A 20,927-nucleotide genomic window follows, 5' to 3' on the forward strand; every position below is an offset into this window, starting at 1 on the left:
CTCACCTTCCTCACTCCTTACCCCACAGTCCTGCCTTTCTGCCAGCCCAGACTTCTCCAGATTAGAGCTCTCTAGGGACCTGGTCCTTTTAAAAATAAGAAGTAAAGAAAAGAGAGGAAAAACAGAAAGAAAGAAGCAAACAGAAGAATGAAACTGGACCGAAGAGGCAGTGGTGCCTCGAGCTATCTCACTGCATTACAATGAATATGGACTCTATTAAGCTCCGTTCTGCCTGTTAGTGTTTCCCTGGGCAACACAGCCCCCATATGGCAGGCATGCAGCAGATTAGGGGAGGCCCCTGGGCCTCATTGAAGGCCGGGGGCGTGATTGGCAGTTGAGCCTCTTCCCTACCTCCCCCTGCTCCTCACACTTGACACTGCCTGTGTTTATCTAAAGCGAGGGGGGGGGGCCATTTGGAAGGTTTTTGTGCTGCTCTGAGAGAAGGGAGAGGAGAGGGGAGGGGGTTGCGGAGGACGGCGGTAGAGGCGGGGTGGGAAGGGGCAGGGAACGGGGGAAGGCCTTATAAATATTCAAGAGGAGCGGTGAATGGGGAGAGAGAAATAAAAGCAGATGGAATTCGTGTTAAAGAACAGCACAATCACCCTGTTTTGAGCCCTCCGAAGACAAAAAAAAAGAAAAGGGAACGGCCTTCTAGGAGTGTGGAAGCTGCGCTTATCCAATTAGCAGGGTTGTCAAGTTGAATTTATATGGAATAGGGGTGGGGGGATTGAGAAGCGAGCACAGAAGAAAGGAAGTGGTTTTTCTTTTCTCTCTTTTTGCCAGTTTAGCAACAAGGTTTGTGGGGTTTTTTTCTCACCTTTCTCTCTTTAAAGGTAGATCTAAAAAAAAAAAAATCTCTTTAAGGAGATGAGGCCATTTTCAGGAAGAGGTATATATGACGAAGAAATAAGACTCCCTAGTAACTTTTTCAAGTGATGGAGGCGGGGGAGAGGATTAGATTTGTCTAGTGGGCAAATCAAGAGACCAGACCTTCTCTTTACTCGAAGGCAGAGGGGGCTTCTCTCTGGGGGGATTCCTCCCCAGAGCTAAGATGCTGTGTCCAGACTCTTCCTTTCCCCTTGCCTGGATGGTAAAGGGGTCTACCTGCCTGAGAAGAAATAAACTCTGTCCATGTTGTTAAGCAGCTTGTTATAAATGTGGAGTTCAATGTGAATTAGCCCAGGTTTAGCTAATCTCCCCAGAATGCCTCCCTGCTTATATATTCCCTTCTCAAACCACCAATAGTTCCCCTCTGTCTATGGTGTTAATTTCAGACTCCTTTTCCTAGTCTTCCACGGCATGACCCAATCTCAGTTTCCTCCCTTGTCTCTTTTCATTCCTCTAGAATGGTCTCTAAGCTGGGGGCTCCAAAGGGGAAATATATTCCATTGGGGCACTGGAAGAAAATATTAGAGATTCTCTTATGGTTTATTTCTATCTACAAAAGGAATAGGAAAGAAATTCAGCTTTCCTAATATTTAATACTGGGGTTGACAGTCTTTAGTCTGTATGTCGGGCAATGACGTGTTGCAACAGAGAGATCTGCGTTTCTCGGAGGGCTTGACAGTGGGGACCTCACTCGCTTGATCATTCACTCCCCAGTTTTCTTGTTCTCTGTTAAGTGGATTTATAGATTATGTTATTTAGTTTTAACTAAATTAACTCTCACAAAAGGACAAGTAGCTTAAAAAGATTGCTGCAAAGAAATTGGGTTGAAGAGTGTGCTGAGAATCCGGCACATGCGAACACGATGAAAACAGCAGAGCTGACCCTTTTCAAGTCACATTAGGAGGTAGAAACAATAATAATGGAATCACATCTGATGAGAAGTGAACAAATTAATTAACATTCAGGCAGACCATTTGAAAGAGATTACATCCGTATCATTAGTGATGAATCTAATCCTAAATAGACTTTCTGCCTTAAGGTATTAGCTTCATGATATTAGAAAACAATCGTGATTAACAAGTCATTAAAAAATGTGGTTTCACTTCTACCTACTGTTAAATTTTAGTTTGGCAGTATTGTGCATTTAATTTATAAATAAATATGCATGTATTAGGATATTCTGGGAGATTTGCCCAGAGTATTTTGCTCAGGAGAGAGCAAAATCAGAAAGGTTAGGAGACCACTTTCCAGATAAGCTGATGTACCACCCTCCAAACAGAACTTTCCCACTTTCCCACCAGGTCAGCATCTGTAGTGCCCTCCGGCTCTTACACGTGCACATATTCTAGGAGGCCCAGTTTCAAACCCACTTATCCAGAAAAACCTTTCCTGAAGGCCTGAAATTGAAAATGCTCTCCCCCCTCTGCTCATTTTCCACTTCCCATTTGCGACTAAACTGATATCCATTAAGGTTCTAGAGTAAAGAATGCTAAAGTTGTTAGACGAGAGTAATTTCAAAACCTCAGTGGTTTTATGCAACAAAGGTTTATTTCTTCTCCTGTCATAGATTGTGCTGTCTTCCATCTCGTAGCTATGCCTTGTGAAACATGGGATGTGGCCCACTGGCAGTGGGAGGAAGGAGAAGCAGCCCCCCAATTCTCTTAACTCTCTTGGTCTGGAAGTGACCCAGAACGTGTTCACTTACATGTCATTGGCCAGTACTTGTCACCTGGCCCTAAGCCAACTGCAGAGCAGGCTGGGACGTGGGGAGCTCATGGATATTTGCCGAGCACTGGCTGACTTATGTTCCAAGCTTTTTTTTAAGCTTCTCAGGACAGGATCCATCTTCTAGTACAGTGCCTTGCGTACTGTCTTCTATATGGTAGATCACAGTGATATTTTTTTCTTCCCAATAATAATAATGATAATAAAATCACAATACACACAGTCTTTTGTTTTTTTGGTTTTTTTTTCATTTTATTTATTTTTGGCTGCGTTGGGTCTTCATTGCTGCGCGCAGGCTTTCTCTAGTTGCTGCGAGCGGGGGCTACTCTTCGTTGCGGCACACGTGCTTCTCATTGCAGTGCACGGGCTCTAGGCGCGCGGGCTTCAGTAGTTGTGGCACGTGGGCTCAGTAGTTGTGGCTCATGGGCTGTAGACCACAGGCTCAGTAGTTGTGGCGTGCAGGCTTAGTTGCTCTGCGGCATATGGGATCTTCCTGGGCCAGGAATCGAACCTGTGTCCCCTGCATTGGCAGGCGGATTCTTAACCACTGAGCCCCACCAGGGAGGTCCCCTACACATAGTTTTTTAATAGAAAACATACACAAACTTTGGATAAGGAATAGGCTAGAAATATATTTAGGGGCTGGCTAGAGCATGGCTCATACTTAAGACCATCAAACCATTGTTGTTCTCCCCTGTGTGATGTCAGAGTGGTCTGGGTAGATGTTCCAGAGATTAATCTTGAACTGTATCGCCTAATGTGGTAACCACTAGCCCTGTTGGCTAACTTAAAATTAAAAATTCAATTCCTTAGTTATATTAGCCACATTTAAGTATTTAATTGCCACAAGTGCTAGTGGCTACCTAGCATCTTGGACAGTGCAAATATAGAACATTTTCATCATTGCAGAAAATTTTATCGAAGACATTCATGTAAAGAACAGTAAGAGATTCTTCCAGATTAGAATTCTAAATGGTAAAAGAATGAAAATGACCACACAGAAAGTACAGATAATGATCCAGGTGACATTTTTATGCCTAAGGAAGTAAATTCAAGAACATTCTAAATTTAGTTCTAAAAGCAGTTTTAAGCAGTTGGTTCATATGACCCAGAAACAATCTTCTGGGAGACAGTGTCAGGGGAGTGGAAAGAGCACCGGACTAAGAGTCAGGAGACCTGACTTGTAGCCCTCGATCCCTCTTAACTGGGAGACCTTCTGCAAATCACTCAGCCTCTCTGCACCTTGCTTTCCTCATTTATAATACCTGTTAGGTGTTATCCAAAGCTATTAATTTTTCTGAGGTCCCTCCTGATTTAAAATGTTTCCCTTTAATTACGTCTGGGGGTAAAAACTTTTTGCATTAGAAAAAAAAATGCCCTTTCTTAAATCCTTCTCCTAGATCTGTCTAAACCCACGTATCCAGCTGAGAATTAAATTCACTTGTTTGCCCAAGATTTCCCCCAATGTCAGTCCTCTGTGCAGAAGTACCACCCTCTTTCTTGAGGCCAGAGGGCTGCCAGCCCTCACCCTCCAGTCGCTTGGCATCACCTTCGCAGGGCAAAACTTCTCTCTGCCTTGGAAAAGGCCAGTCTTACTCCACAGAATTGGGAACATGTGAAAAACATGTAACTTGGGGTCAGAAATATTCCTTTTTTCATCTAGCCAGCCCCTCTCAACCAATGGAACAAGAATTTTGTCAGATCTCATTCTTGCCACTGGAAGAATTTTTTTTTTTTTTTTTTTTTTTGGTACGTGGGCCTCTCACTGTTGTGGTCTCTCCCGTTGTGGAGCACAGGCTCCGGACACGCAGGCTCAGCAGCCATGGCTCACGGGCCCAGCCGCTTCGTGGCATGTGGGATCTTCCCAGACCGGGGCACGAACCCATGTCCCCTGCATTGGTAGGCGGACTCTCAACCACTGCGCCACCAGGGAAGCCCCTGGAAGAATGTTTTTAAGAAGGACTCTCTGTGTTACCTGCTAGATCACGTGCTCTTCTGTGTAGCTCATCTTGTTAGTGGTCATAGGACATCCACAGGGTGTGTTTGGCATTTTAGACCGTGGAGGCTTCTGTCCCAGAGAGCTGTAGTGGCCTGGGTGATCAGGGGATGAGATGTGGCCTCGGGTGCCCTTGCCTCCCTCTCGTTCCTGCCAGCCCGCCAGCCCTCTTGGGAGAAGGTGGAGCTGGCCTACTTCTGCTGATGATCAACTCTCAGTTGTTTGTAATTTTCTCTCGCAAAATAAATACTCTAAGGCTGTAATTTCTAGTGCTTGGTCTCAACCTTAGACGTGTATTCTGCTGCTGTTGTTTTTGGAAAGCTTTAAAAATGTCTGCTTGGAGATTATTTCAGTGGGAACATGTATGTCAGCAGTTCAACTTCTCAGATGCATTTTCTTTTATTTTTTGTGTCCAAGTAACCCTTAAAAATAGAAAGTACCTAGGCCTCAATGAGGAATTTATGTCAAGAATTCGTTTTCCCTTCTCTCTGCTTTTGTTTTTTTTTTTGTTTTTTTTTTGCGGTACGCGGGCCTCTCACTGCTGTGGCCTCTCCCATTGCGGAGCACAGGCTCCGGACGCGCAGGCTTAGCGGCCATGGCTTACGGGCCCAGCCACTCCGCGGCATGTGGGATCCTGGACTGGGGCACGAACCCGCGTCCTCTGCATCGGCAGGCGGACTCTCAACCACTGTGCCACCAGGGAAGCCCCCTTCTCTCTGCTTTTGATTTTTTTTTTCTTGATCTCTTTTTCTGAGAAAATGCAGAAAAAATAAGAAGGATCTAGACCTACCTTGCATTGCCAAGAAAATTAACAGGCCTTACTGTTGCCTTCACCCACTTTTGAAATTGTACCTTGTTCATTTCACAGTGGGACAAAGTTACACTGCAGTTAGGTACTCCAGTTAAGTCCTACTTGCCTTTTTTTTTATTATTAAAAAAATGTTCTCAGAAACCTGCATTTTTGGAACTATTTTTCTAGACCAAGCTCACTAGGTAACTTCCTCCAGGAAGCAGCTCAGTTTCCCCAGCTGCTAAATAAGATGCAGCATAGCTACGGTGATCCCCCCGCCTCTGTATTTTTGTCACGGTTCTGCTTTGCCGTGACGGAGACCCCATGTGTCCTGCTTTGCGCTCACTGAGTGGTATCTGCTTACAACTCTGTTGTGGGAGTTCATGAGTTAACTCCTTTCTCCCTCTTTGGACACCTGCTTCCTCACTCCCTCTCCCTCCTCAGCTACATTTTTTTCTCCTTTAAAAGCGGGATGGTGGCTGGCAGCAGTAGTGGGATCTGTTTCCATTTTGAACCTTATAAATTACCCAGGGTGCAGAAGTAACAGGAATTGTTTGGCTGGCCCTCGTTAAGCAGGAGGGGGTCTGGGCTGAATTTCCTCAGTAAAACCTTTGTCGACTTTACAACCCAAACACCTCGGTGGCCGCTCTGTGCTGGGATAAGAAACAGCCCTTCTGTCCCTTTGTCTGCTTGTCTTCTCTCTGCCTTTTACTACTTTGTATTCATTCTGTCTCCCTGCTGCCTCCTTCCTTTCCTTCCTTCTTCCTTTCTTGGGGCAGGGGTAGAGCAGGTGTGGGCAGTCTCCTCAAGGAGTTGGGGAAGAGGAACACGGCATGAGCAAGCAAGTTCCCTAAAATCCTGTAACTGGTCATTCATGCAGTGTTCCAGATAAGTGCGTTATTTCATTGGGGGAAAGTAGAGAATTAAAGCTAGTATCTGGATGATGGAGGGGACACCAAAGGCTTGCTTTTTGGTGTTTGTCTGTAACTATATTAATGAACTTAATGAACAGTGATTAAGAAACCACTGTTAAAATTCCTCATTGTTCTACCTCACCCTATTCCAACTCTGTTCGTCAAGCACCCACTTGGTGCAGAGGGCTGGTAGAAAAAAAACATGAAAAGCCTACTATTGTGGTTAAAAGCACAGAACTTTGGAATGAGCCCAACCTGGGTTTCACTCCAGGCCTACAGTTCTATGACCTCGGGCTAGTTACTTACCTTGTGGAACTCAGTTTCCTCACCTGTAAAGTGGGGATAATAGTCCCCACCATGTAGAGTTGTTCTGAAGATTAAGAGAATACCTTGTGCAAAGAGCTTAGCAAGATACCTATTGTGGTAACAGGCATGTCCTCCCTCCCACCACGGCTACCCTCCCCTGCCATACTCACATCCTTTGCAGCTTCCCTTAACTTCACTTTGTTAATAACACGACCCTCTGATTTCCTGGATTGTCTGGAAAAGAGCAAAAGCTCTCTCTACCCCAAGAGGGAAAAACTTGTCAGGAAAAGCTTAAAATTTTTCTTTCAAACCTCTTTTAGAAAATGTCCCCTTGTTCTTCCCCAGAAGAGTGGAAGTCCTCTGATGTTGAGGACACGAGACAAAGGGAAGGATTAAAAATCAAGGGGAGGGCTTTCCTGGTGGCGCAGTGGTTGAGAGTCCGCCTGCCGATGCAGGGGACACGGGTTCGTGCCCTGGTCCGGGAAGATCCCACATGCCGCGGAGCGGCTGGGCCCATGAGCCATGGCCGCTGAGCCTGCGCATCTGGAGCCTGTGCTCCACAACGGGAGAGACCACAACAGTGAGAGGCCCGCATACCGGAAAAAAAAAAATCAAGGGGAAAGGACTCTGCCCTAGAAACCGTTCCGAACATCAGTGTGGGGCCAGGCCCTAGATCTGGTTTGGAGGGGTGCTTGTTTGGCAAAGCAGTGTAGCCCTCTTAACTCTCTAAGTAGCTAGGTGAAAAGCCAGAGGAGCTTGGAGAACGGAGAGGTTTAGGCAAATCTCAAGCACTCCCTAGCACAGGGCAAGAGCCTCGAAGCCCAGCCTCAGTCCTCTGTGAAAGGAGCCATGGGTGTTGAGAGGCCCAAGACCGGCTCTTACAACAGACCGTACAAGTAGCCAGAACTCCAGAGACTGGAGAGCGTAACACAGCTGTCAGCTGGGCAGCTTAACTACCTCCTATGACTTTTCAATGGTGACTGTAAGTTTTTGAAAGAGTCGCTGGTTTAGATAAACTGGTCCAAAAGTGTTCGCATTTTGAGTATATGTCACCCTCCTGGAAATATACTATTACTATTGCCGCATGTGCACGATTCAGGAATATGCATCCACTGTCTAGATCATTGTGATGCTGCCTTCAGTTACCTGAATCTCACTCTACTGTCTCCCTGCCTAGCAGGGTGTTGGCACACCTTCCTCATTGGTCTCATGTCCTTTAGGTACAGCAGTGAGAACACAGAGGCAAGATCTTGGTTTCGGCTGTGACAGAAGTGTGTGTACATTTGCCTCTTTGTGATTTCGATGAATCTTTTAAACACCGTAGCTTAAACGAGGCATAAAGAAATAACACTGTAGAAGGGGCGGAATTAAAGTTCTAGGCAGGCAATAAGAGGCTGGCTGATGATAGCCAAGATATGTCATCAAGCGGCCAGAGGAGCAGTATGGGCTAGACCCCCAAGGAAATGTTCTGGGTGGAGATGCAACACAGCAAGCCGTCAAGAGTGCAGATTTTGTATTTTCTGATTTCCTTTGTGATTTCTTCTTTGATACATAAGTTATTTAGAAATGTGTTAACTCCCAGTATTTGGGGCTTTCCTAGATATCTTGTTTTGTTGGTTTCTAATTTAATTTCATTGTGTTCAAGTAACATACTCTGTAAGATTTCAGTCTTTTGAAATTTTATGGCCCAATATTTGGTCTGCATTTGTGAACATCGCATATGCACTTGAAGAGAATACTGTTGTTGGCTCTAATGATTAATGAATGTCAATTAGATCAGGAAGCTTGACATTGTTATTCAGATCTTCTATATCCCTACAATTTTTCATCTAACTGTTCTATCAGTTATTACCAGGGAAGTGTCACAATTGCCCCTATGATTATAAAACTGCCTAATTTCCACTTTAATTCTGTCATTTTTTTAAAATGTATTAGGCCTGTGCACATTTATGATTATACACTCAAGATGAGTGTGTTTCACTATGTGAAAATTTTATGTCACTAAAATTTAAAATAATCTGATTAGGACTCAGGGCCAAAAAGAATGTGTATAAAGGAGATCCTCTGAAAAAAAAAAAATGATCTGGCAGAAGACCAAGATAAAAATGAAATTGTCTATTAAAAAAAAAGTACAGATTTTGTAGAGATGGAAAATACCAGAATTTCAGCACTAGGGGATGGAGAGAAGAAGAGGGGCCTTGGCTGAGTGACTTTTGTCTGTGTTTGTGTCTGGAGTTGAAGCGGTTAGACAAGCTGAGGAGGGTTGGTAGGTTTCAGGAAATCAAAGAATGTTGACAAGGATGTAGGTGAAGAGCTGGGGTGACTCAAAACAGGAGATCTTTCATGAGCCTCTGAGACTTTAGGATTCATTCATTAGTAGCATCCCCTACCTGAGGGATGCAGCATGCATTCAGTATACTGTGACAGCACTGCGCACAGTAGTCCAAACTAGCAGCATGGTGTGCCACGTAGCCCTGGGCACCTAGCCTCCTGCAAGCAAATGGTAAAGATAACTGCATCCTTTCCAGCATCTGTGCTGGCTACTCACTGCCCTGAGCCTGGGACATGGCTGCCGGTCTCCGCCTCTCCATGTCCTGGGCTCTCCTGTCCTCGTTGCTATGGGTGCACTGGGCAAGGCTGTGGCCTTCTTACCATGACATCACCTTCTAGCTCAAAGGGGCAACTTAGAAGCAGCTTATGTTAGATGAGAAATGGCATGAGAATGTTCTTTAGTCTTCCAACAGCCGGCCAGGTCAAGACTTTGAATGTTACCACCTGTGTGATGGAAGCAGGGGCATGGGGACAAAGCCAGGCCCCATGGCTACCACAGGGGTGCCCCAGGCATTCTTACCACAGCCGTTTCTCTCTCTTTTTCCGCAACAGAGTGTAGCAGGGATTGCGGTACCTCTTTGAGTGACTCCTTTGGCTTATGGGACGTTGACACACCATGTCGCGTGGGATGATGATAACGCAGAGAGGAAAGAGGTCCGAGGTCACACTTGCTTGCCTCCTCTTGGCCATGGCCAGCTGCTTCGCAAACCTGAGTGAGTGTTTTCCTTGCCTTCTCAGTGGCCCTTCTGGGAAGAACACTTTGCCCCTAGTGTCAGAGGGAATCATCAGGCATTCTACAAGGACCCTCTAAAAAGGCCTCCTTCCTCCTGGATTTCAAAGAGCATTTCCTTCCCACTGACCTTCAGGGACACGCTCAATAATACAAGATGAGAAATGATCTCAGTAACATCATATTGGTATTTTAATCATTTGAAACTTATACTAGGGAGGAGTAACGATAATGACTGAACTACCTTTTAGTGAGCACTTAACTATAGGGCATTACAGCAGGCAGTTTACATGCATTGTTTGTCAGCTTCCCAGCGACGCTGTGAGACAAATATTATTAGTCCCATTTTACAGATAAGAAACTGAGACCCCAAAAGGCTAAAGTTCCCTGGCTCAGAAGCAGTGGCACTGGGATTCAGACACAGCTCCTGTTCAGGTCCAAAGCCTGAGCTCTTGCCTTCACACCACACTGCCACTCCAGTCTACTTTCTGGGGAAAAGGCCAGGTTGGGGAAATGGACCCGAGGTCAGCAGAGCTCTTCAGAGAAAGGTCAACTCCTCTCTGGGTTGCTCAACTCTGAAAGGCTGCCTGGGTGCGGTGCTTCTGAGCAGGTCATGCTGTTGGTTTCTTGGGGGTGTCAGTTCATCGCTACATGCCTGTTCTTCCTCCAGACGAGGTCCCTCAGGTCACTGTCCAGCCTTCTTCCACCGTCCAGAAGCTCGGAGGAACCGTGATCTTGGGCTGCGTGGTGGAGCCCCCCTGGATGAACACCACCTGGCGCCTGAACGGGAAGGAGCTGAATGGCTCGGATGATGCCCTGGGCGTCCTCATCACCCGCGGGACCCTCGTCATCACTGCCCTCAGCAACCACACTGTGGGACGGTACCAGTGTGTGGCCCGGATGCCTGCAGGGGCTGTGGCCAGCGTGCCAGCCACCGTGACACTAGCTAGTGAGTACTGCTCCTCTGCCCCCTCCCATTCTCTCTCTGTCCCCCACCCCAATCAAACCCCCTGTCATCAGTCCCACCATAAAAGGGGCCTTGCCCGCTGACGTTTCCAATCAGAGAGTGGTGGCTGCCCAGTAATCTCCAGTGGCTGGGGACCTTTGTGCTCTCTGAGTAGAGGCAGGGTCTGGAGTGAGCGTCTAGAAAGAAGGAAACTTGACATGGTTGAACTGTTTCTGTGGGCCCCAGAGCTGGGCCACGCCATGCCTTTCTACTTGGTCGCCCTGTGGTCTTCGATGTCGTTGTGCCCCCCGTCCCCCATCCTCGCAGCAGTTGCAGTCAGAGCATGTACAGGGCCACGTGTGGTCCGAACAGAGCCCGCCCATTCCCCCTTGGCCTCCTGCCTCTCTGCGGGGCAGGCATAGTCTAAATTCCTGAAACAGAAGTCGTGGAACACAATGAAAAGGCAACTGTGGGACAGAGGGTAGAGAGGAAGAAATGAGGTGACACTTTGGTTCAAGGAGGCTGCCGAGAGAAGACTTCATGCTACTCTTATATATAATTACCACTTGGGTACACTATTGTGCCCAAGCTCAATACACACATTACCTGATTTTCTACCCACGGTACGTATGGGAAATGAGACTTGACTGGTTAAATAAACTTCCAAAGGCTTATTTTGGAAGCGCAGCCGCAACACCTGCTCTTCTATATGGAGTCTATAGCCAGGATGTTCACTTGGCCCTTGAACAGTTCAGGGTGAGGGTCGCCGACCCTCTGGGCACTCGAGAATTGGCATATAACTCATAAGGGGTCCTCTGTATCCGCAGGTCCAACCAACCTCGGGTCATGCAGTGCCGTAGTATTTACTGTGCGGGAAAAGATCCCCAGCCACGTGGCCCCACGCAGTTCAAACCCATGTTGTTCAAGGTCAACAGTATTAAGAATTACCTCCCCTTCCTGGTGGCTGGAGCCTAGGAAACAGGGGATCTTGTTGAGAGTTCCATGGTGTTTGGGCTTAACCTTTTAGAAGGTCTCCTGAGCTTGTTCCCTCACGACTTAGCTGTGCCTCTTTATCCCGGACAGCCCTGCTTCCATGTCACCATCGTTATCACCCTCCTGGACCATGTGGTTCCAGGAGGTTGGTGGTCCTTATGTTACGGGTCACACCTAAGGCAGCCAGCTTCTAAGATGCTTCTTAAGCATCAGCTGGGGTCCCTGAGGTGTGAGGCGTGAGTCCTGGGGAGAAAGTGGTGAGAGAAGGGGGAGTAGAAAAGCAGGTGAGAAAAGACCCCGCCCTGCCCTCTGGTTTCCAGATCCCTAGAGGGACTTCACTCTCGTGGTAGAATAGAGACTAGAACGAGGCTGGCAACAGTATTCCTGTTTCCTGGGGAACCAGTTTAGCAGCCCTGCCCTCTTCTCAGAGGAGGCCGGAAGACAGGGTGGGTCCCTAGCTACCTCCCTAGTGGGGGAGGCCAAGCTGGGCTGCATCTTGTAGCCACTTTGCCTCTGTGGCTGCAGCAGCATTCACTGAATCTGAGTGCCAGGCCTCTGGGGAGCAGGCTTAGGGTTCGGGTTCGGGTTCAGTGAGGAAGGCAGGCCCTGGGCCACCTGCTGGGCCCTCCCCCCAGGTGTGCTGGTGGGCTGGGGCAGGGTGCTGGGAGAGCTGGGTGAGGAGGGTGACAGGGGTCAACTCGTCATAACAAGAAGGGCTGAGGCCAGAGCTACACTTCTTACCATCATACTTCTCTCGTAGATTTTTAAATTATAATTCAATTGACTCTAGAAAGTTTAGAATATATGGAACATAATGTCTCCCCACCGTCCTTGTAAAACCACCATCATCATTTTGGAGTATACCCTTCTGGTCTTCATCCCTACCTATATTTTTACACTACTGAATATACAGTTTCTGTCCTTATTCTCTCCCCTTTGACATCGTATGACAAGCATTTTCCATTGGCCATATGACCGGATTTACTTTTTCTTTTTTATTGAGTATAAAATGCATCCAGTAAAGTACACAAAACGCACGAATGTTAAGTGAACAGCCCAATGTGTTTTTCGCGTGTACGTACCGTGTACCCACCGCTCTGGCACGCTCCTAGTTAATCTGTCCCCCGTCCCCCTCCAGAGCAGGAGCACAGTTGCTCATGGCCCTAGAACATCCCAGGGTGGCTCTACCATAGTGTTCTGAACGCTCTTCCTAGGGCTGGGCAGTCGGGTCCTTGCCCGTTGTTCATTATTACAAATGAGAGGTGCCTTTTAGCAACCTTTGTGCCTTTAGCAACGGCGCTCCTCCAGGAGGTTTGCTCACCTGCAAATGGTCAGCCCTCGTCTGTGAAGACTTGGGAGACTCCCTAACTTGGCCTGATCACAAGCCAGCCTGAACCTCTCATTGTTTGGAGAACGGGAGAGCTGGAGAGTATAAGATTTATTTTGGAGCCCTCCTTCTACTTCAAGGTGAATCTGTGTGAGCAGAGACAATTTATAGCCTTTATTTAAAAAAAAAATCCTGGCCCCTTCTTTCTCTGGTGCTCAAAGGGATCTGCAGTTGGCAGTGAGGACAAAGGGAATGGTTTGGTTGCAACCCAAGAAGGCGCAGTGAGAGAAGAGGGGGCTTGTGCAGAAGCTGAGGCGAGTCTTGTTTGAAAACCAAGAGCTATTGGCTTGTCATTTAGGCATGAATCAGAAGAGAAATGTTTGGGCCTGACCAGAAGATGGATGGAGAAGTGCTGGAAATGGGGAGAGCGGGCTTGGAGGGTCTGTGTCCTGGGGAGAGGGAGTTGGTGGACTGGAACCTACAGCCTCCCAAACTTGGAGGAGGCAGTGACGGGGTGGCGGGAAGGCGGGAGAGAGGGGTGCTGTGCTTGGGTTAATGCCATGGGGGATTTGGCCCAGACTCAGCAGCTAGATTAAGTTTCCCAGAGCACATTCCTGAGCAGAATGGGGGCTGTGTTTTGCTGGGTGGCTGGTGTGCGAGGGAGGCCGAGCGGCAGAAGGGATTATGGAAGGCACGTTCTGCATTCAGAGGCGAGGCCGGCAGCAGTGTGCCGGCGCTCGCACGCACGCACGCACGCACACCCACACTTGGTGTTTCAGGCTTCCTTCTCCTCTGGCCTCTCCCCAGTGCATTCAGATGTTCATCCTCAGGCAGGGTACTTGCTGTTTGGCCTCCGTGGCAGGGCGCTGCCTCCTGCATCTCGGTGAAACCCTAGAGATCACTGGGGGTTTTCAGTGATGGGGTGTTCAGTGATGGGGGCGTTCAGTGATGGGGGCGTTCAGTGATGGGGGCTTTCAGTGATGGGGGCTAAGACCTGGCTTGAGGATTCAGGGATGTGGAGGAGGCTGCTGGCAGAACTTCCCTGGTCCAGACCACTTTTACTCTGATGCAAGGGGGTGCACTTGAACTTTACCCCTGCCTGGTGACATCAGCCTGTGTTCTTCAGGTAAAATGGGACCACCTGAAGTCTCACCTGTGCACTCCCACCCTCTCCTCCAGGTGGTCCTGGCTGTGTGGAGAACTGCTTTTCTTACTCTCTGTGGAGGTGCCCTTCCCACTCTCTTCTGTGGCGATTTTTTTTCCCTTTTCACTTAAGCTTTCTTTGTGGTGAATCTCTCTTGCTGCTAATGCCTCTTTTCAGACCATGTTGTCTAATTCTTTTTGAAATGCTTTGACTTTGCTCTCCTTTCTTACCTCTCTTTCCCTTACCTCTCTTTTCACAAGCTTCACACCCGGGCGCCAGCACTCTGTGAGCCTGAACCAACAGCGGATGTTGCCCGTGGACACCGCATTCCTTGTTGCTGGACCCCCGAGGCACCCTTAGCGTTGTTCTCCACACAGCACAGCACGTAATCACAGCCAGTTCAGAGCTGGCATGCAGCGTGAAAGCTGTTTCCGACCCCTTACCGCTCCTCATCTACCATTCACATAAACTCCTAATAATTCTTCATTTTTACCTTCTTTCTATCTTTTCAGTTAATTCTCCCAGTTATCCTATAATCCCTAGGTCCTAGTCATAGTTGGAAATAAAATAGGCGGTAACTGGGTAGTAATTCTATATCTGGGGATTTTAGTCCTCAGGCTAATGTGAAGTCTTATGCTGGTGCTGGTTTAATTGGCAGCCAATATGTAACCCCTCCGTAAGGTCTTTAAGCCCTAGGACCAGTCACGTACTCCTGAATTATCCTTCTCTGGCATCAGAGATCAGAGGCAAGACAGCTGACAGGAAAGGAAGGAGTTCCCCTTAGGCAGCTGTGTCCATGACTCTGTGCCTTTGAGGAAAGGTCAGAAGGGGACAGGGGCCCTTTGTTACCATAATTTAACCCATGAGTGAAATGAAGAGCCCAACTGGTATGATGGAAAAAACAAGAAACTTAAACCGAGGATCTTTTTTTTTTTTTTTAAGTTTTAACTCTGCCACTTAAGAGTTAATGTGGCTTTGGGCAAGTCACTTGATTTCTCAGATTGCCACAACTGTGAAATGAGCACACTAATGATTACATCATCCATCTTATGGTTTTGTTTTGTTTTGGTTTTTAGAGAATCAAATGAGAGAGTATATGATAGTAATATTTTGAGGCATTTTATGAATTCCAGACTTTATTCACTCACCCATTTGGTCAGCACATATCCGTGGAGTATCCTCTTGCAGAAGGCTCTGAGGCCGGTGCCCAACCCTGTGCTGCCCAACTGCATTCTGGGAGCAGCCCTAGGACGACAGAGCCCAGGAGGGGCAAAGCTTCCGTCACAGCCAGAGCCAAGAGAGAGGACTGGCTTATCAGGAAGAGAGAGCAAACCCATTTCCTGTGAAGTTCTTAGCTTCCCCTACTGACATGTTCTCCAACCTGGGTTCCCACCTCCCCGCCACCTTTGAGAGCAGCCCGTAGTGTCACTGCATATATGTTGTCAGTGTAGCCCGCAGAGCTGCCCATTTATGCGTGTGTTGGCTCACTGCTGCTTATTGTTCCAAGGAGACAGTGCTGGTTTGTGCTGGCAGGATGGGCCGACCCTGGCCCTTGGCCTTGTGAGTTCCACAAACAGAAGCCATGACTTCTTACTCAGCTCCCCAGCTCTGATTCCCATCAGACACTTCCTTAAGGTCTTCTGTGCTGTGACCCTGAATTAGAATAGGCCATTAAGGATTGCTGTCGACATTAAAAAAAATACATTTCTAGCTTCCTTTATCCTTGCTTTTATTTATTTTTTAATTAATTTATTTTTTTTTTTTGCGGTACGCGGGCCTCTCACTGTTGTGGCCTCTCCCATTGCGGAACACAGGCTCTGGACGCGCAGGCTCAGCGGCCATGGCTCACGGGCCCAGCCGCTCCGCGGCATGTGGGATCTTCCCGGACCGGGGCACGAACCGGTGTCCCCTGCATCGGCAGGCGGACTCTCAACCACTGCGCCACCAGGGAAGCCCTATCCTTGTTTTTAGTCAGAGTTCTTCAGAGAAGAAGAGCCAATCTCCCCCCCCCCACATATATATATAAAATGCATGTATGTATATATACACACACACACATAATTATATAAACACATATAATTTTATGGAGAACATACATATGAATATATATACACACTTATATAATTATATATACACACGTAATTTTATGGAGAACATATATAATTATATGCACACACACATATGGGGAGAGAGAGAGAGAAAGACGAGTAGAGAAAGGAAAAAAGAAAGGGAGAGAAAGATTTATTTTAAAGAATTGGCTCACATGATCGTGGAGGCTGGTAAGTCCAAAATCCATAGGGCTAGCCGGCAGGCTGGAGAGTCATGAGTCCCACTAGGGAACCAGCAAACCAGCCATTCTCCTGAGTTCAATATCTGGGTGTTTTGGAGATTCGTGTCCTGCGAATTGGGGAGTGTTTAGAATTGCCAACAGCACAGTAAGACCTGGTCCCTCCTGTTGAGGACCTCTTAGTCTGATGGAGAAGGTGGACTGCATTTACCTGTTAGCCATAAAGCAAGTCAGTCAGACCCATGAGTTGCCTAATAGAGATATAAACAGATTTTAATGGGAGCTCAAGCGAACAGTGATTCATTTCAGTTTCAGGGGATTGAGGAAGACTCAGGGTTGAGCCTTGAAGAATGTGTGAGGGACAACCTTTCTCTCTAATTTTTTGAGTCCTCACATCCCTTTCTCAGACCTTCAACAACGAAGTTCAGCTCTCTACATTGTGTACTTAGACCTAAGCCCAGTGCAGTTTCTTGGACGGTGCAGATAATTCCATAGTGAGTTCCGTCAGATCCTGAAATTAGGATGAGGTAGCAAGAGAGAGACAATCACCCAGTGGCTGTATTTCCCTAGGAGGGGAAAGGAGTCTGCAGCTGAAAGCTGGGTCTGAAGATGCCCTCCAGGCAGAGTGTGAATCTGCCGTTGCTGGGAGAGGCAGAGAGACAGCTCCACAGGGTGGTATAGTTGGAAAAGGAGAACTAACCTGAGCTTGAAATCCAACTGCTTTATGCCGTAAGCGTTGTGTATTTTACTTTGCCAGTTGGACAAGAAAATTATTGAAAGACAGTTTAAACCTAAAAGGTACTAAGCAACTTGAGTACCTAAATAGGAGATGACTAAGGAATACCTTACAGCTTTAGGCCAAAGTCACATTAACCCTTTCTGTTTTCTAGTGGATACAGGCAGAAATTCACACCTCACAAGAATTTCCCCTGGTATTCTGGTGAAATCTTCAAATGGCTTTGGCAATGCTAATCCCAGTAGGCCTGGCACAGGTGCCCAGACAAATGTGTGGAGTTAGCTCAGGGCATTATGGCAGCAACTGCCCCAAACAGCCAGGGTTCCAATTCTCTATTTAGCAACCGTCAATATTTACCAAAAGAGGGCTCAGTTCCAAGGTGCATCTTCTCCCAAGGACACGCTTAGAACTCTTAACCTACCCCACTCCTCTCCTCAGTCTGTTCTTTGCACACACACCCATATGCTTAAATAAAATCCTAGGTTCATTTTCTAAGCTAAGAGAAAAGGGAAGGACCACACAGTGTGTTTAAGCAGGTACAACTATAGATTCAGTGAGCCAGAACAGACTTTAAGAAGCCTTTTGCGCAGGAAGACAAGGGGAGGATTGATTAGCTTGCTTGAAATCACTGGAACCTCTAAAGAACATGATGCAAGATGGTTCTTTTAAAATGAAAAAGAATCAGGAGAGCAAATGAGTTCCTTGGCTCTCCTTTTTTTGTGTGTGTAGGGATTTCTACCCTGATCTTATTTTTTAAACTTGCAACCATTTTTGGAATCTGGTAATAGTCCCAGGAACTACAGAATAGTGAGTCTGTCCTGCAAATGGGACAAAATGTTCAAATCTAAATAAAGGACTATCACTTAATACTGAGGGAAAAAAAGGTAAGCAAAAGGAAAAAAAAAAAACTTGCTAAGGCAGAAACAGCATGTTTTTTTCTTTAGGGAAAATTGTGCTTCATTTTTGGTGAGTGCGTTCCTTTTCTACTTAAAAACATTGAAAAGGCATCACAGAGTAAGACCCAGGCTGCAGCGTGACACTTAAGCCTCCCTCTCAGCCCTACCTCCCACTCCAGAGCCAGCAACCCTGCCATTTCCTCAGCTAGTCTTGCACTGGTTTTTGGAATGGCGCTCCGTCCACCTGTAACAACCTCCTTTCCGTTCTCTTCCCCAGAGAGTTCCCACCTCCCTTGGGTTAATAAATTCCTTCTCAGTTTTCAAGATTCAAGTATCTTCTCCTCTAAGAATCTTTTCTTGACCCCCTCGACCCCCCAAGTGTGGAGTGGGGTCCGCTCTTCGCGGATCCCTACCATCCCGAGTTTACTTCTCTAGGCCTCTCCTGCCACCGTCTCTTTGCCCTTCACCTCTGTGACCGCCACACTGCTGCACAGCAGTGGGCCTGGCACAGGCGAGGCCTTCGGTGAATGTCTAGGGAGAGGCAGACTCCCAGATAAGATGTGTTTGAAGTCTAGAAGATCAGAAAGGGCATGCAGAAGGTGAACAAAGATTTCTTCACCAGACTATGACATAGTAAAACTTTTGAGAAAGTAAACAAGAAAGGATGAAGCAACATCTTGGGATATAAACAGGCTGAAAATACAAATAGATTCAGGAAGGGTTTAGAAAAATTGATGGACGTCAGAAGCGTGAAGCATTTTTAGAGGAAACTCTGGAACGTTTGAAGGGAGACGCCAGTGGAAGTGGCTCCACGTCCTACCAGATGCCTCACGGGACACTGTCAGAGAGGGTGGGCAGATGACATGGGTAGTCATTACTGCTTTTAGGACTACGTAGTTCCCAGGTGTGTGGAGGGGAAAGTGGGAACCACTGTGGGTCCCACGGCCTTCAGACTGTGCCCCCGCCTCTCCCACCTAGAATTCTGTTTGTAAAGGCCACGCTGAAGGGTTCACGTCCATTGTTCCTCTGAACGCCTCCGTCTTCTCTCCTCTCTCTCTTCCTGTACAGGCCGCCAGCCTGCCAAAGGCCATGCCAGGAAGCAGCTCTGGCTCTGATGAGTCTAGACCACCGGCATTCACATTAATTTTCCCATTGCTAAGTTTCTAGTTTATATTTGGTTGATCAGAGAAATATGTGTGATGTGGGTTGCTGGCAAGTCAATCTTCTTTTTCCTTCTTCTCTCTTTCCCCAGTGTATGTTTTCAAACCATTTTATTCCTTCGTCTAGTCCAAAAGAAACTCCCCAGTTGTGCTAGCCAGCCCTACTTCACAGCAGCACTGGAGTCAAATAAATGGGATGGTCTACAGACATCTTCTCTGTTGATCTGCCTGCCAGACTCAGTGGAGAAACGGCTCCCATCCTTGGTTTGTGTTCAACGATTAATAACATTTCTCATTCTCATATGTCTTTTAAAAAATATATATTTTTAATTGGTTCAAGCCAAGAAATTCCTGAAGCATTAGGCCAGTTTACTGCAAATCATTTAATGACATTGCAAACTAGGTTCTTTTTCTTTTCCTCCTTCTTCCTCTCGCACCCCTCCTTTTATGCCCTCTCTCCTGTCCTCCCCACCTCCAGTCTTGACTCTGATCTTCTGCTCTCTTCCCTCTGGGCCTTTCATCTCTTCCCCAACCTCAGCTTTCTCCCACTGCTCCAATCTAGGTGCACGCCCCACCTTAACTCAAAAGAAAAGAAAGAAACACAAGATTTAACAACTAATATGTTTGGCATCTACCAAGGTTTTTCTCTCCCCCATAGAAACTGTTTTTATTTAAATAGCATGCCTTGCTTTCATCAGAAAGTGTGTGTGAGAAATTTCATGTCACGTTTCCATGGCTGTCAGGAGACAGCTTTGGAGCCAAAATTATGCAATTGAACAGGCAGAAAAAAATCCTGAAGAGAGCAAATGCATTTGTCCACTCTTCCAGCCTGCAAAGGGACGGTTACTCCCTCCACCAACCCCCTTTCTAAGTTGCTCTGGAGATCGAGGTAACCTAACTGAGGTTGGAATGCTGGTGAAGGTGGCAGGGACTACGCCTGGGTACACCACTCGTGCGAATTGTTGTACCCTGCCTTGTGTGTTGTTTTAACTGTCTTTTGTATTAGAGTAAAGCTCGTGTGGTTAGGAACTACGTCTTCATCTTCTCGGTATCTTTGCAGCTTCTGGATGGCTGAGTGAATGAATCAGTGGTGCCTGGAGGAATGGTATCGTGCCAGATGTCGACTGCAGAATATGCAGATTTTGCCCAGCCGTGTGGGCTGCAGTTGGGTTTGACTTCAGTGGTCTGTGTGCCAGGGCTATGGACTAGTCATAGGCTTAGTCACTACCCAGAATGCGTGGCGTCTGAGAGGCCCGCCCATCCCACAGTAAACCCCGTCAACTCACCGGAATCCAGGCAGTCCCACCTCTAACAGGAACACCGTCAGGACCCAGCCTCCACTCCGCTTCTGCAGTCCGTCACCGTGGTTTTCCACTTGTAGCGCACTTCCTTTCAGAGGCTTGACCACGGGGTCGTGCCAGGCCATGGCTCCTCAGGTGACTTGGAGATCAAGTCGTGCTGTGATTCTCTGCCCGCCCGTGAAGCAGTTCAGGGCACTGGAGAGCCCCTGCATCGCAAGAGCCCACACAGGGAGGCAAGGCCTAGGACCCTTCCCCTGCTCAGACAGCGCCTCCAAGTCCATCGGTAGAGCGGTGAGCCCCGGGCGCTTGGTTCTACTTCCTCTGCACCTTTGCTGCCTGTCAGAACACGCAGGGATGGGCCACAGGGTCAGCATGTCACTGGGGTACTCCATCAGGCAAGCTCTTTTTCCTTTTTGTAACACTGGCCGTAGACGCAGCAAGCCAGCACAGGGGCAAG

General features: G+C 47.4%; 1 protein-coding gene across 3 annotated transcripts in view; it reads left to right on the top strand.

Moving 5' to 3' along the window:
* Positions 1-20,927, top strand: part of BOC (BOC cell adhesion associated, oncogene regulated) — a 264,043-nt gene that overhangs the window by 212,975 nt on the left and 30,141 nt on the right. For 2 of the 3 annotated variants that reach the window (XM_060010636.1, XM_060010634.1), the window contains 2 exons: positions 9,503-9,663; positions 10,351-10,629. In XM_060010636.1, the coding sequence (XP_059866619.1) occupies positions 9,567-9,663; positions 10,351-10,629 (376 nt within the window). In that variant the 5' untranslated portion in view covers positions 9,503-9,566. Of the gene's footprint in view, positions 1-9,502; positions 9,664-10,350; positions 10,630-20,421; positions 20,762-20,927 lie in introns of those variants that run through there. The other variant, XM_060010635.1, reaches the window with a different exon arrangement.

This window comes from Delphinus delphis, chromosome 4 (genome assembly GCF_949987515.2).
Source record: "Delphinus delphis chromosome 4, mDelDel1.2, whole genome shotgun sequence".
Taxonomy (NCBI): Eukaryota; Metazoa; Chordata; class Mammalia; order Artiodactyla; family Delphinidae; genus Delphinus; species Delphinus delphis.